General features: G+C 33.5%; 1 protein-coding gene across 1 annotated transcript; it reads right to left on the reverse strand.

Annotated features, from left to right (window-relative positions):
- Positions 1 to 8,134: 8,134 nt before the first annotated feature.
- Positions 8,135 to 10,126, reverse strand: LOC104750643 (acyl-acyl carrier protein thioesterase ATL3, chloroplastic-like). Its single transcript, XM_010472467.3, has 5 exons — positions 9,869 to 10,126; positions 9,639 to 9,739; positions 8,679 to 8,788; positions 8,485 to 8,580; positions 8,135 to 8,378 (listed from the first exon to the last, which is right to left on the reverse strand). Exons 1-5 carry the CDS (start codon positions 10,015 to 10,017, stop codon positions 8,259 to 8,261), a joined length of 576 nt encoding a protein of 191 aa, XP_010470769.1. The 5' UTR covers positions 10,018 to 10,126; the 3' UTR covers positions 8,135 to 8,258.
- Positions 10,127 to 14,891: the final 4,765 nt, after the last annotated feature.

The following is a 14,891-nucleotide window of genomic DNA, read 5'->3' on the forward strand; positions in this document are numbered from 1 at the left end:
GACACTTATCAATTACTATTTTTTTTTCTTTTCAGAGTTTGAATGTCAAGACTTAAACTAGATGACTTGCATAAATACATCACTCGTATGAAAGGTAAATGTTTAAAACTTGGATGTTTGATTTATGTTAGGGACATGAAGAAGTTAAATGAAAAACCGATGTTTTAACTAAGAATTTGTTTCTTTGTTGTATTAGGGACATGAAAACGTTGTAGTATGGGACTAAGAAGAAGCTTAAGGAGGTCGTTGTTGCTGGCTTGCATTTGAGGGCGTAAATGCAAGATCATCTTTTATCTTTCTACTTATTTGGTGTTTTTGGATGGTGCTCTACTTTGGTTTTGAAATTTTAGGATGGTGATTTACTTGGTTTTATCTTTCTACTTATCTTTGTTCTTTTGGATGGTGATTCACCTTTTTAGGATGTTATTGCCTTATTGGCATGGTTTTCAAATTTTTAAAGATGTTATCGACATGGTTTTCAACATTTTAAGATGTTTTGGACTTTTTTTTTAAGTCTCGGATTGTTCGGATATGCAAAGAATAATCAAGTATGAAATATCCGAAAACAATATCCGATACATGAAAACCCGATCCGAAATCCGATCCGAATTTTACAAATAATCCGTACGGATACTAGGATCAATATCCAAATTATCCGAAATCCGAATTACCCGGTCCAAAACCAACCCGACATCCGAACAATTATGCATAATTGTCCGTATGGATATTAGAATCAATATCCAAATTATGCGAAATCCGAATTACCCGACCCTAAACCGACCTGATACCCGAACGCCCAGGACTAGTCACAAGTCTCTTTGTTCAAACAAACAAATTGTTAAGTTTTTAAAAACATCAAATATAATGCGCCTTTTGGCTTTTTTAGATGCTTGATCATTATCCACGATCCGAAGTAAAAACTACTGAGACATAATTGGAGATTGTGACCTATCTTCTTGACAACTTCTTTTTTATTGTTGGTAGAAATATTTTTGACAACTTTAATGTTATTAAACTTAACATAAAAGTATATATTTCTTGGCAATATTAAAAAAAACAAAACTGTAAATTCCAATTACCAAACATATAAATTGAAATGGGCTGGCCAAATAACAGTTTTTTATGAGAAATATAACAAAATTTTCGAACTAGGGCACCAACAGTATAGGAGGTCTTAAAAAAAAAGAAACATACCTCTTGGTAAGAATCAGAGAGACGAACCCTAGTTTCCGATGATGCAGCCACTGAAGATTCTGGTATCCGTCGTGGCGCAGGTTGGAAAATCTGTGGGACGTCGGCGCAATTTTTCTTCATCGCCTAATAGTAGCAGAAGTAGTATTGTTTCCTGATTAACGCTAACAAACTCCGATTAACCAGAGGAGATTCAAGAAGAAACAAAGATCGGAGAAGAAACAAACTCTTTATTAACAAACTCTCAAACGAGATAATACAAAGCTTAATCCGTTTATGATACTAAAACTCTATTTATATAGTTAAGCTAATCAACTAATAGTAAACCGGACTTGGTTCACCATGTAGATTGAATCAGCAATAACCAAGCTGCATAATCTGTCCATCATATCTATTACGCTCCTCTCAAGTCTTTACCTTTGAAGTGTCTGGTTAGGAAGATAAAGACTTGATAATGACATCCTGTGAAGAAGACTATAGAACGGTCCTGGATGCAATGGTTTAGTAAGAAGGTCGGCATGTTGATTTCCAGTGGGAACATGCAGAGCTTTCAAGGTTCCGGCTTTAATCTGATCTCTTACAGTGTGACAGTCAATTTCAATGTGCTTGGTATGCTCATGAAATACAGGATTCATAGCGATGTGTAGAGCTGACTTGTTATCACAGAAAAGCTTCTCCGGGCAAGTGACCTGAACATGAAGAACCTTAAGAAGTTGCTGCAACCAAATGATTTCAATGTTGCTTGGGCCATACTCATATATTCAGACTATGTACTACTACGACTAGCAACACCCTGTTTCTTTGATTTGCATGATATCAGAGAAGTACCAAGGTAAACAAAAAATCCCGTAATAGAACATCGCATGTCCTTATAGTTAGCCCAATCTGCATCAGAGAATGCATTCAAACATATCTCAGAATCTGACGAATACATCAAACCTTGTCCTGGATTACCTTTGATATACCGTAACACTTTATGTGCTGCCTGCAGATGGATATCAGTTGGAGCAGATATGAACTGACTTAGCTGATGCACCGCAAAAGTAATATCAGGTCTGGTGATGGTCAAATATAGTAATCGACCAACGAGTTCTTTATAAGATCGAGGATTTGGCAACAACACTCCTATGCCTTTAGTAAGATGTAGGTTCGGATCCATTGGAATAGAGCTTGGTTTGCAGCCAAGAAAGCCTGCATCCTCTAACAGGTTCTGAGCATACTTGCGTTGACACACTGAAATCCCCTTTGATGATCTCGAAATTTCCAAGCCAAGGAAAAATCTTGCAGGTCCTAGATCCTTGATCTTAAATACTGACCGCAATAAAGCTTTAAGAGACTCAACTGCCCTTTCATTGTTGCTAACAATCATGATATCGTCCACATAAACCATCACTGCAACAAAGACATCTCCCTCTATCTTGACAAAAAGTGTATTGTCTGCAGTTGACTGGATATAATTCGCACCCAAGAAGACAGAGGAAAGCCGCTTATACAATTTTCGTGAAGCATGTATGAGGCCATAGAGAGACTTAAGCAAACGACATACCGGATTTGGTGGCAGAACAACTCCAGGTGGAGGCGCATATCCTTGTGGTAGACTCATATATATTTCTTCGTCCAAGTCACCATGGAGGAAAGCATTGGAGACGTCCATCTGTGTGAGACTCCACCCTTTCGAAGAAGCTAAGCCAAGCATCAGTTGGACACTAGTAAGTTTTGCAACAGGAGAAAAAGTATCAAGGTAATCAATGCCCTCTTATTGCGTAAAACCTTGTGCCACCAAACGGGCCATGTACCGTTCAACAGAACCATCAGAGTTATATTAAATAGTGAACACCCATTTGCAGCCAATTGCTACTTTTCCATGAGGCAAAGATTCCACAAGAAAAGTCTGGTTAAGTTCAAGAGCATGAAGCTCCTCATCTGCCGCATTGGTCCATTTTACAGATTTCATGGCCTGTTGGAAGGTTTTGGGTTCTGTTTCGAGATTATAGGAAAAAATATAGGATTGAAAAAGGGGTGTATATTTTTCATAAGATATAACAGATGAGATAGGATAGAGTGTGGTACTTTTGGTAGTATTAGGAGAAATAGTGGATAGTATAGGAAAGTGATCAGTAGAAGGTAAAACAGGTAATGATGAAACAGGGAATGGTGAAGGAGAGTTAGTAATAGGAGGTAAAGTGGAGATGGAAGGAACAAGAGAACAATGATACTCCGACAAGTAGCTAGGTGCCTTAGAGGTTCGCTTAGGTCTAGCTATAGGCAAAGAATCGACCTCTGTATCTAGTGTCCCTGTGTTGTCGGTACTAGGTTGTAAGGATGATGATAATGCAGATGTTGATGCAGGTGTAGAACTAGATGCAGGTGCAGAGATAGATTCAGGTGTAGGTGTAGAATTATAAACAAGCATCTCTTCATCTATCAATGGCATAGTTTCAACAAAATGAAAAGGTGTAAGCATTGGTAAATATTGTTTGGAAACATGTCTACAGTATTATGAAACATATCAAAAGTTTTTAAAGGAAAAATGTTCTCATGAAAACAACATTCCTAGATATAGAAATAGTATGTGACTCCAAATCTAGAACCTTATATCCTTTATAACCTGTAGGGTATACTAAGAAAACACATGATCTTGCTCTAGAATCAAACTTAGTTCTAGATTGGATATTAGTTGAAACATAACACAAACAACCAAAGTTCTTCAATAACGAGTAATCAAGTTCTTTTTGTAAAAGAAGTTCATAAGGACATTTATCTTTTAACAATGGTGAGGGTAGGCGATTAATCAAAAAAGCTGTAGTAAGGATACAATCACTCCAATAATGCAAAGGAACTCTATATTGAAACAGCAATGACCGAGCAACATTTAAAAGATGTTGATGCTTCCTTTCCACTACCTAGTTCTGTTGGGGTGTATAAGCACATGAGAAATAATGCAACATACCATGTTCTTTAATCAATTCTGTAAATGCCAATTCAGGAGCATTGTCAGATCTAATGGTTTTAAGTTTGCTTTTAAATTGAGTTTAAACTAATTGAATAAAAGCTGGAAAAGCAACGGAAACATCTTTCTTATTTTTAAGCATGTAAACCCAAGTTGTTCTTGTACAATCATTAACAATAGTAAGAAAGTATTTAAAACCCTCTATAGATTCAACCTGAAAGGGACTCCAAATATCCAAATGTATTAGATCAAACGGTTCATCACAAAGATTATTATGACACACATGTGCTAATCTTCTTTGCTTTGACAATGACTCGAAACAGACTCAAAAGGCTTTAAAGAAGGTATCTTACTAACAAGTTTTTGTAATACTATTGCAAAGGGATGACCTAGACGTTGGTGCCACACTTGTCCATCATCAAGTACAGAACACGAAAGAGCCTTAACAGAGGAACCATCTGCAGGTGTTGATGTAGAGAATGAAGTATTCTATGTCTCCAGAATGTAAAGATTGTGAAACAATCTACCCCTCCCAATCATCAAGTCCTAAGAAAGTTCCTGTAACAAACAGCAATGTTCAAAGAAATGAGCAGAACACTTTAAATTTTTAACTAAACAGCTTACACTAATCAAATTGAATTTGAAATCAGGAACATGCAAAACATTGTGCAATATCAGTTTATGTGTGATATGAATCGTGCCTATATGAGAAATGGAAACCCTAGTACCATTTGGCAATGTGACAGTGACACCAAAAACAGGTTTTAATTCTCTAAACATAGCTAGATCCGAACAAACATGAATTGAAGCACCAGAATGTATAATCTAAGCATTAGAAGGAAGAATTTGATGAAGAGAAGAAAGAATATGGTCTTGAAAGAAAAGATTATCGTTGCGATATCTAAGGCTAGTAAAATGAAAAGGAAATACTATACAAGAGGTAGAATTAGAAGCCATCAGACCATGATCCGTTATAGTAGCCATTGTACCAATGTTGGTTGATGAAGTAGCCGCAGGCTCTAAAACCAAACTCTGAGCTTTATATTGAGAAATCAATTGTTCTACCTATTGAGTAGTAAGATCTTGCATATTGATAACACTATTCACACCATTAGAAGTGTATTGAGGAAGTGCTAAACCATAATAACCACCATCAGTTACAGAATGTACGCAGTATCAGAAGCAGTACCATTATCCATAGGAGTCACAGCTTGGAAGGCTACATTATCCACTCGTGTAACAGGCTTGACTATCAACTACCTTTCATCTTGAGTTACCATGTTGAAAACTTCTTCAATAGAAGTAATCGGTTTAAGCATAAGTATGTGCCTCCTAATCTGATCATAACTCTCATTGAGACCCATAGAAACTTGGTCACCCTACTACGTTGCTGTAATTTCTCCCATTTGATAGCTGCTTCACACTCACAACGACCACAAGTACAAACATGGAGATCTACATAATTCTTATACTCCTCCCACAATGTCATCAAAGTCGTGTAATAGGTTGATATATCCATAGAACCTTGCTCTATCTTGCTTCATCTTTGTTCTGTAGCAAATACACGGGGCATCATCATGTTTAAAACGAGATACTAAACTCTTCCAAATACCTTCTGTTGTAGGTATAAACAACAAACTCTGCCCTATCTTCTTATCAACCGAATTCATCAACCAAGTGGAAACCATGTCGTTACATCTAGACCAAGCACCATAATCTCTATGATCATCAGATGGTTTAGGTATCTTACCAGTGATAAATCCCAACTTATTACGAACATTCAAAGCCATCCACATCGATTGTCTCCAAGAATGAAAGTCTGATGGATTAACCAATCGATCTGAGACTAAAACAAGTCCAGCATGATCCGCATCGATCTGAGACTAAAACAAGTCCAGCATGATCCGCACTATGAAGATTATATGGATTATCATATTGATCAGTCGGATAACGTTGTTCACCACCATTAGATGATCCCGGAGCTTGAGATTGTGTTAACAGAACTGTAGAATTTGTATTAGATCCCATTTTATGAATAGTAGAGTAAAAGATCAAAAGAAGAAGGAGACGCGATTAAAAGAAAACAAGATTCGTCGTCACCCAAGGTCAATGAAAAGAAATTAGAAGAATCATAAGTGCAAAAAAGGATTTCGGTGAACAATTCGCAAATCGCGATAGTGAAAGTTTGTACAAACTCTATCCAAGAGCAAATCGGAAAACTCATCTCCGATCAACAAAGAAGATAACGCATAAGCTTAACGAGACTCAATTAAAGTGCTCTGATACCATAACAAACTCCGATTAACAGGAGGAGATTCAAAAAGAAACAAATATCTGAGAAAAAACAAATTTTTTATTAACAAATTCTCAAACGAGATAATACAAAGCTTAATTCATTTATGATACTAAAACTCTGTTTATATAGTTAAGCTAATCAACTAATAGTAGACCGGACTTGGTTCACCATGTAGATTGAATCAGCAATAACCAAGCTGCATAACTGGTCCATCATATCTAATAAACGCATCGGTTTTATTCTGATTTTCTATTTTTTAAAAAAGTTTCTTAAATATTTGGTCATCATATGTGAACTTTAGAGCTGATTGCAAAAGTGAAGACTGTTTTCTCGTCGATCACATCTCGAGGTATACTGTTCTATGTGGGATATGGCTTAGCAGGTATAGAGAGGGATAGAGATTTTATTTTCCCTCTTTAATTTTTCCTCGTCGACTCGAGAATTAATCAGAGCTTTGTTTTTTGTGTTTAAGGTCCTATTATATTTGGGGATAAAGTAGCTCTACTTGAGGAGAGGCGGGAAAAGGTTAAATAAAATAAATAAAATGACATTGTATTGTACTGTCCCCATATTGCTATTGTTGCTTCATCTTAAATCATTTCTTGTTTTAATTTCAAGAGTGGAAGGAGATGTATGGGGAGGCCGCGGTTGCGGCAATAGGCGATGTGAGGGATATTGTTGTGCCTAGTGTAGGTGAAAGTGTTTACTCCTATCTAAAAGGTGATGCATCAGGTCTATGTGAAAGTCTTTACATCTATCTTAAAGGCAATGCAACAAGGTGGTGGTCTGGTCGAAAATACTAACTATCTTGAAGCTGCTTTGTATCCGGGGCCTTGTTTAAAATCCAAGGAAATTGCCTCTCTTTATGTTTAACGTATGAATTTTGAATTTGAAGTTTGGCTTATGGTAGTTAACACACTAAACTATGATGATCTACTTCCGATGCGTTTTACTTTTGTAATAATATATGATGTTGAGTTACTTTTTTTTTTTGCTCAAATCTGTTTGCGACTGTAAGAGAATCTAATTTTACGTGAATGAATGAATGAATGCGAAGCTTGGCTTTACCGCTTATGGGTTAACACCCTCAACCTATCAACTTTATGAACTTCCACTAGAGCAAACATGGTCAAAAGGGCAACAGAGACCCAATCACTTGATTCCTTCACGTAACTCAAACATTCATCCAGAAAAATTCAAAAACAGCATCCTGAGAGGTTGAATTCATACAAAACATGGACAAAACCTCGAACAACGAAGAAATGATCACCAATAAACTGTCCAGCAAAAAGATCCCAGGGCCCGAGTATATTATATATGACTTCCCAATGATTCTTACAGTATTACGTACGCTCGTTGCTAATGCTAATGCTAATGTGTTAGTGTATTACGTACACTCATCTTCATTTAGCTTCATTGTTAACCTGTCTTTGCTTGATGTAGATGTCTTTGGCTCCTTTGTCTTAAGTCAATCTTACTGATAAAGTTTTTCCTCTAAAGATTATGAACTTACGAGCCTCATGACTCAATGCAACATTTAGCGACATGAATTTTACATATAATATTTCGTTTATGTATTACGTATTCCTTTTTTACTATGATTTAATAATCTCTTTGTGTGTTTTTTTGTTTTCTCATGCGGCCGCTTGCTTCCTCACGTGCTGCATGTTCGTTGGCTTGTAACGGCGAGAGAAAAAAATCCAATGTTGCATTTTGTTTGCATTATCCGAAATATACATACAGATGTTTTATATTTATAAACAAATATGAGCCAATTGTACAGGCCCATTAAGTACGTTTAATTGGGCTGATGAGGGAAAATCAAACGTCATCGTCTTCACGTAGGAAGTGAACAAATTTAGAGCGTATACGAGATGGGATTCGAACCGGACGGTACTTGTTGTCAAGCCACACAGCTGTTCCTTTCGCCTCCAATATAGGCTGCGTTGTTTAATAGATATCATCATACCAAAAGAATTCACATTAGTAACTAAGTACAAAACAGAGCAACCAAAACACAAAAGGCTTAATAAGAATATTAACTAACCTCTTGATTTGGAAGTTTAAAGATGAAATGTTCGAAGTAAATACGCGCAGCAGATGTGCCTGATATCCTCGCTCTCACGACAAACTTGTCTCCGCTCTGTTCAAAGTGATGAAATGAATATACCATAACACATTGACATGGCATAATGTGTGAGGTACTAAAATTGAGGATAAGAGGGATATTATAACTATTACACGTAAAGGTGCAAGGAACTTCATTGTCAACTCTGAAATTGCCAAGGCTTCACCAGAACGCGCTACTTCGTCACAGTTGATACCAATACTCTCCAGAAACTCGTGGCGTCCTTTAGTTAGAAAGACATCAACAAGCAAATAGTTTGTAAGAATGGGATATAACTTATAAGTAGCACACACCTCAACTCTAACTACAGAACCATCCACTTCTCAAAATTTTCCGAAAATAAATACAAAACGCAAGACTCTAAACTTCACTAGCAAGATCATAACACATTTAATTCTTCCAACATATACAGAACATGTATGAAGTAACTATTGATCATACAGCCCGGAATCTGTCAAAAAGGCAAAGCTGAAACTCCTCTTTGACAATAGAAATGTACAAAATCTGACGCAGCAAGATTCCAAACCAGAAAGACTCTATAAACTTAGTAGCAAGATCTTGACACATTTATTCGTCAAGTATTCTTAAGTTCTACTTAAACCACATTCACAAATGTTACAATCAGACTGAGAAAGTAACTCTGATTATGCAGTCCACATTCTTTCAAGCATACAATCTTAAATTCCTCTTTGACCATAGCTATGTACACAATCACTACAAAACCGATTCACTAGCAAGCCTCTAAACTTAGTAGAAAGATCTTGATACAATTATCCTTCCAATACTCTCAAGTTCTACTCAACCACATTCACAATCACAAGTGTTCCAACTAGACTCATAAAAGGAGTAACTTTGATCATGTATTCCAGATTCCGTCAAGCACAACATCTGAAACTCCTCTTTGACACAATCTAAAGCAGCAACATTACAACTGAATTAAACTATTCAATCTTCTAGTAAGATCTTGTCACACTTATTCTTCCAATACTCTTGGAACTTCTACTCAACCACATTCACAAGAATCTAAACTTTCACAAGAATATAAAGCAGCAAAGTTAAAACTTAAAACTAACCATGTTGGCAGTAGTTTGCATAAACAGCATTGTTCACAACACCAAACTGATCCAATTCATAGTCACAAACTTTGAGCTCAACCTCATGGAACCCACTCATTCTGCAAATTACCGAAATTTTCAATTATGAATCAGAAAACATTCTCACTGATTTCAAGACCGATATTACACAATTACGCATCCAATTTCAGTAGAGAAGCAAATGTGAAACAAACTCGATGTGTGATTACCCTTTGCCTCCTTTGAGATCGAGAAATGCGAGAGGCTTGAAGGTCTTTGAGCTCCGGAGAGAAAGGATCAGCGGTCGTCTCCACGAATTGGGAAACATAAAAGACGTAGACGGAGTCGCCGGAGCCGCCGTGCCGGTCACCTGAAACATCTCTGGCTTTTCGAGAAAACCGATGTGAACTTTTTTTTTATTAATTTTATAACGCTGAACCAACCAAATTGGTTAACTTACGTAATCCCAATATATCTAACCGGTTTAATGCGTGGATTTAAGTGTTATTACTACATACTAGTATTAGACATGAGCATACGCACGGAATTTAAACTGTTGAAATCATAACACATTCTTAATCAGGTGCTATTTTGCTATATAATTTGTTTGATACAATTGTGACATATAGAGCAACCAAAGTTTTTAAGTTAAACCTCAAAAAAAAAAAAAAAAAAAAAAATTGTTACTACGCATGGGTACTGTTGGCTTTTATTAAAGATTTAAATTATTATTATTACTGGAAACTTATATCAAAGTGATAAAATTAAAATACAATCTAATATTTATAAATATATTTATTAACATTACTGCTTCAGTTATCCTTTATAACTATGCATAAAAAATTTAGTGTAAAATGAAATGTAAAATTGCATATATAAAACATATATATCAATGAAATATCCATGTGAGGAATATTAGAGCTTTGATCTTCCATTATTTTTCTATAAAAATTTAGATGTGATATATGAGTATAATTTAGAGGCATCTTCCAATTGAATAGATAAAATCCGAATTAATATGAATTCAAGAGAAAATGAACGAATATGAATTTTCTTTTAAGCAATTTACATTCCTAAAAAATATTAACTATAGATTTATATGACAACCAAAAAAAAGCAACGAAGGCCCTATTCGGTTCGAAGTCGCTGCGACACATTTAAGCGACTCAAAATTACAGGTCAAAACAAGCAAGAAAAATGGTAGAGATTAAAAAAAGATGTCGCAACGACTATTTTTTTCAGTGTTGCCGGTGTTACAGGTGTCGCTCAAAAACAAAACGACAGTAAAACTAATAAAAAAGAGTCGATGTGACTATTTTATAAAATTGTCGTTGTTAGTCTTCACAAGCTTGCATATCAAGTTACGTGTGTTTTTGTGTTGCTGATCGCCAAAGCACCGACCATGAAAAAAACATGGCCGAAGATACAGAGAAAAATAATAAAAAAAAATAGAGAAAGAGAAATACAATTAACTTAATTGAAATTAAATAGAAGAGGAATCAGTTATAAATCTGGAGGGTGTTAGTGGTGTAAAATTAGTGATATAAAGTGATTTACAGTTTTTTGTTTATAGACTTTTCTAGAATAATCACAATAAAAACAGTAAATAACATATTTGGTCTAGACTCTAGAGTTTTTCGTTTTGGGTAGGGGTGAGCATTTAAATTGAACCGAACCAAACCAAACCGAATTAACCGAACTCAAACCGTCCCAAACTTAAACCAAAATGTCCACCCCTAGTTTTGGGCTTGATATTGTCTATCATTGTTTCAGTTTTTTTTTTTTCTTTTTGATCCAATCGTAAAAGTAGGATATATATATATATATTGTCATCTTTCATCTTTTTCGAAGAAAATATATATGTACTAGAAAAAGACTCGTGTGATGTGCGGATTTAAAGTTTTATAAATTAAATTAAATTTAATAAAATATATTAAAATATGTTGTATGTTATTTATAAATTTTATTTTTGTTATAATATACTGATTTATATCCATTTACAAATCTTTTATGTAAATTGGTGACAGTTTGTCATGTAGGAAAGTTGTTAAAGGATGGGGACCAGGGTTCGAGGAACACCTGGCGCACCAATAACCTACTGGTGGATTTGGATGAATAGTTTCATTTCACGGTGAGGGGTTAGGATCGATGTCCTGCAGGGCCAGCTTCGGGCCTATGGGGGCAAGCTAGCGGTGGGCTAGTGGGGTTAACGGGATGGGTTGTCACAATAACCTTGCGCCCAACCTCCTCCACCTTCCTCTCTTGGGTAGATAACCTTATGTCCAACTTTCTCTACCATAGAGAGAACCTCGACTCTGCCTTCTCCTATGTGGAGAGAACATGTTCACATATTTTTGCTATCTCAAAATAGCTTGCTCCGACAACAAATTAAATTAAAAACCTTTTTCTAACATCACAAAATCTTTTGATAGTAACTAATGTTAAATTTCTCAATGTATTTGTGATAGTAAATATACCAAAGAGAAAGTAAAATAGTTGGCTTAATGTGTTTATATATTATATAATATACTAATCAATGATGTATCATCACAATAATGTATGACCGCCATGGAAAAAACCTCGGTTCCGCCCTCAACGCCTGTGGAGAGAACCTTGCGTCCAACCTCCTCCACCATGGAGAGAACCTTGGTTCCACCTTTCTCCCTTGGGGAGATAATCTTGCGTCCAACCTCCTCCACCATGGAGAGAACCTTGGCTCCACCTCTGACAAAAAAATAAGTATATTTTGGTGACGTATGTGACCAAATCAATTCTTTTAAACTTTTTCGCAGACCAGGGTGTTAGAGTCTTTGAGCTCCTATGGATCTATCAACAACAATTTATTTTTTTCCAATCTATCTATCTATGTTTGTTGTACGCTTGTGTTTGATTAGCAAACTAATTGGCATAATTAAAGAAACAATCGAAAATTATAAGCATAATAATATATGAATCTCAAATAGTTCAAAGATGAAAATATAAATTAAATAAAACAATCTAACAGTACTACAATAAATTTTAAAATACAGTAGTAGAAAAAGAAGACACATATATTAATCTTTTTTGGGTCAACATATTAATCTTACCTATTCCCAACTGAAAAAGGAAAAAGTAGGAGAAAATTTTGGTTTTAAAAAATAAGAAAAAATTACCTTCCCATTAATTTTTTCTCCCAATTAAACAAAGTTGAAAACTTTGTTTTTGAATAAATTATTTAAATATGAAACGATCTATGTTTATATAGAAGTGAATATTTATGAAATTTAGAATTAATAATTAACTGTATATTTTCTTTTATCCCTTTTTCTATTTTTTTTGTAGAATTAATAACTTAAAATTAAAAAAGTAAATAATATTATAGTTTCGAATTTTATGAAATATATATATATATATATATATAATCTCCTTATAATTATTTAGAAAAACTTGTATCTTTTTTTTATAAATAATTTTTTTATTTTGTAATCAAATTCTTTCTATTAAATATTAACTTTTACATATGTTAAAATCTAACATTGATAACTTGACACATGTCAAAATCTTGTTAATGGCTAACTTTCAAAACCCAACTTTATATAATAACATATTTATATTTACATAGGGATTCTAAGAAAATATTATCTTGTAATCTTAGTTTTTGCATTGTAGAGGAGAGAAATTTATTATTTTATAGTATTTATTGATTTATCAAATATAAATTTATAGAGATTTTACTATATATTAAAACTTAAAAGATAATTTTGTGCTTACGTGACAAGCCCCATATTATACTCCCATATTTTATTTTATTTTATATTTAAATTTATCTATCTTTTTCGTCAAACATTTTTTTTTTCCAATTACTACTTATTCCTATTTTATTAAACCGATTTGCCAAATACACATAATATATTTTGATTTGATATGTAAAATTACCAAATTAAAATATTTTAGTTTTCTTTATTGCCAAATTTAGATACTTAGAACTTTTCAATATATTAATTATATTATTTTTAATTAGAAAATTGTATGACCAAAATATTTCAACTATTGATTGGCATTTACACATAAAAAGTAGAAAATAATTTAAATTTCTTTATAAATAGCTAATAAACAAATTATGTGTTATCTAATTAGATGAATTATTGATATAGTTGAACCATTGTGTGATTTTTTGTGTGATTTTAGTACATTGAAAACAAACAACAAAATTTCATATAATAGTAATTTTTATATTTAAATTTGAATATTATGATTTGACACTTTCCAAAATACAGCCAACTACTAAACCACAACAAAACTTAATGCCCAATTTATCATTTATTCATAATACATAAATTACATGTATTAATCTTCATAGAATAATATTTTAATTAATTTCAAATACACAATTTAACTTGTGCATAATAATCTTTTTTACTTAGTAATAAATAATAATATATAATTACGTCTGATACTTTCTTAAATTATAAAAAAAAAATTGTTTTTACCTCAGAAAAGATTTATTAATAAATCTCAAATTTTGTTTTGTTTACACCCCTAAATCAGGACAGATACTGTTTAGTGTTTACATAATTTTACAAAGCATTCATTAGACATCCAAAGTCCATGTGGTGAATTATCAATGAGAGTTATATAAATAACATGATATCAAATAAATCGTGGTAATTGCGGATAATAAAATATTAGATATAAAAATTCATATGAATATCATGTTATTCAAAATCAAAGAAACAAAATATACTAGTTCATTTATAAATTCACATAAGATAAATGAATTTCATCTTGTTTTTAGGATTGAAGGACTTAGGCAACTAGCGGAATAATTTTTGTAACTCAGTGTTAACCATGGCTTAAGATGTGCTCGTTTCATGGTCCTAGCCTCACAATTGATTCATATCGTTTTGTGATAGTGTCTCATGATCCTAATAATATTCATATGAATATGTTATTCAAAATCAAACAAACAAAATAAGGAGTATTTATTGGTTCATTTATCAATTCACATAAGATTTGGAAAATAATCCATTAAAATCAGATCTTTTGATTTTGAAATAACATAAAATTTATGTCTTTATATTTTTCACATCTAAATCCATGAAAATATGGATTTAAAAATCCAACGATATATCACTAAGTCCTAGAACAATATAAATTTTAACTATAAATGATAAAACCAAAAATACATTGTTTTGTATATATTTTATATAAAAGCGTTGATTCCGTAACATAACTTTGCTTGAATTTTCAAATACATAAAAATTCATGAATCCA

Source organism: Camelina sativa, chromosome 16 (genome assembly GCF_030686135.1).
Source record: "Camelina sativa cultivar CO46 ecotype springtype chromosome 16, ASM3068613v1".
NCBI classification, from domain to species: Eukaryota; Viridiplantae; Streptophyta; class Magnoliopsida; order Brassicales; family Brassicaceae; genus Camelina; species Camelina sativa.

Excerpts from the sequence above, each read along its gene's own strand:
- LOC104750643 (XM_010472467.3), bottom strand. The coding sequence starts at position 10,017 with ATGTTTCAGGTGACCGGCACGGCGGCTCCGGCGACTCCGTCTACGTCT. Across the intron at positions 9,740-9,868 it reads GATCTCAAAGGAGGCAAAGG|AATGAGTGGGTTCCATGAGG; the intron begins GTAATCACACAT and ends GGTAATTTGCAG. Across the intron at positions 8,789-9,638 it reads TGCAAACTACTGCCAACATG|GACGCCACGAGTTTCTGGAG; the intron begins GTTAGTTTTAAG and ends TTCTAACTAAAG.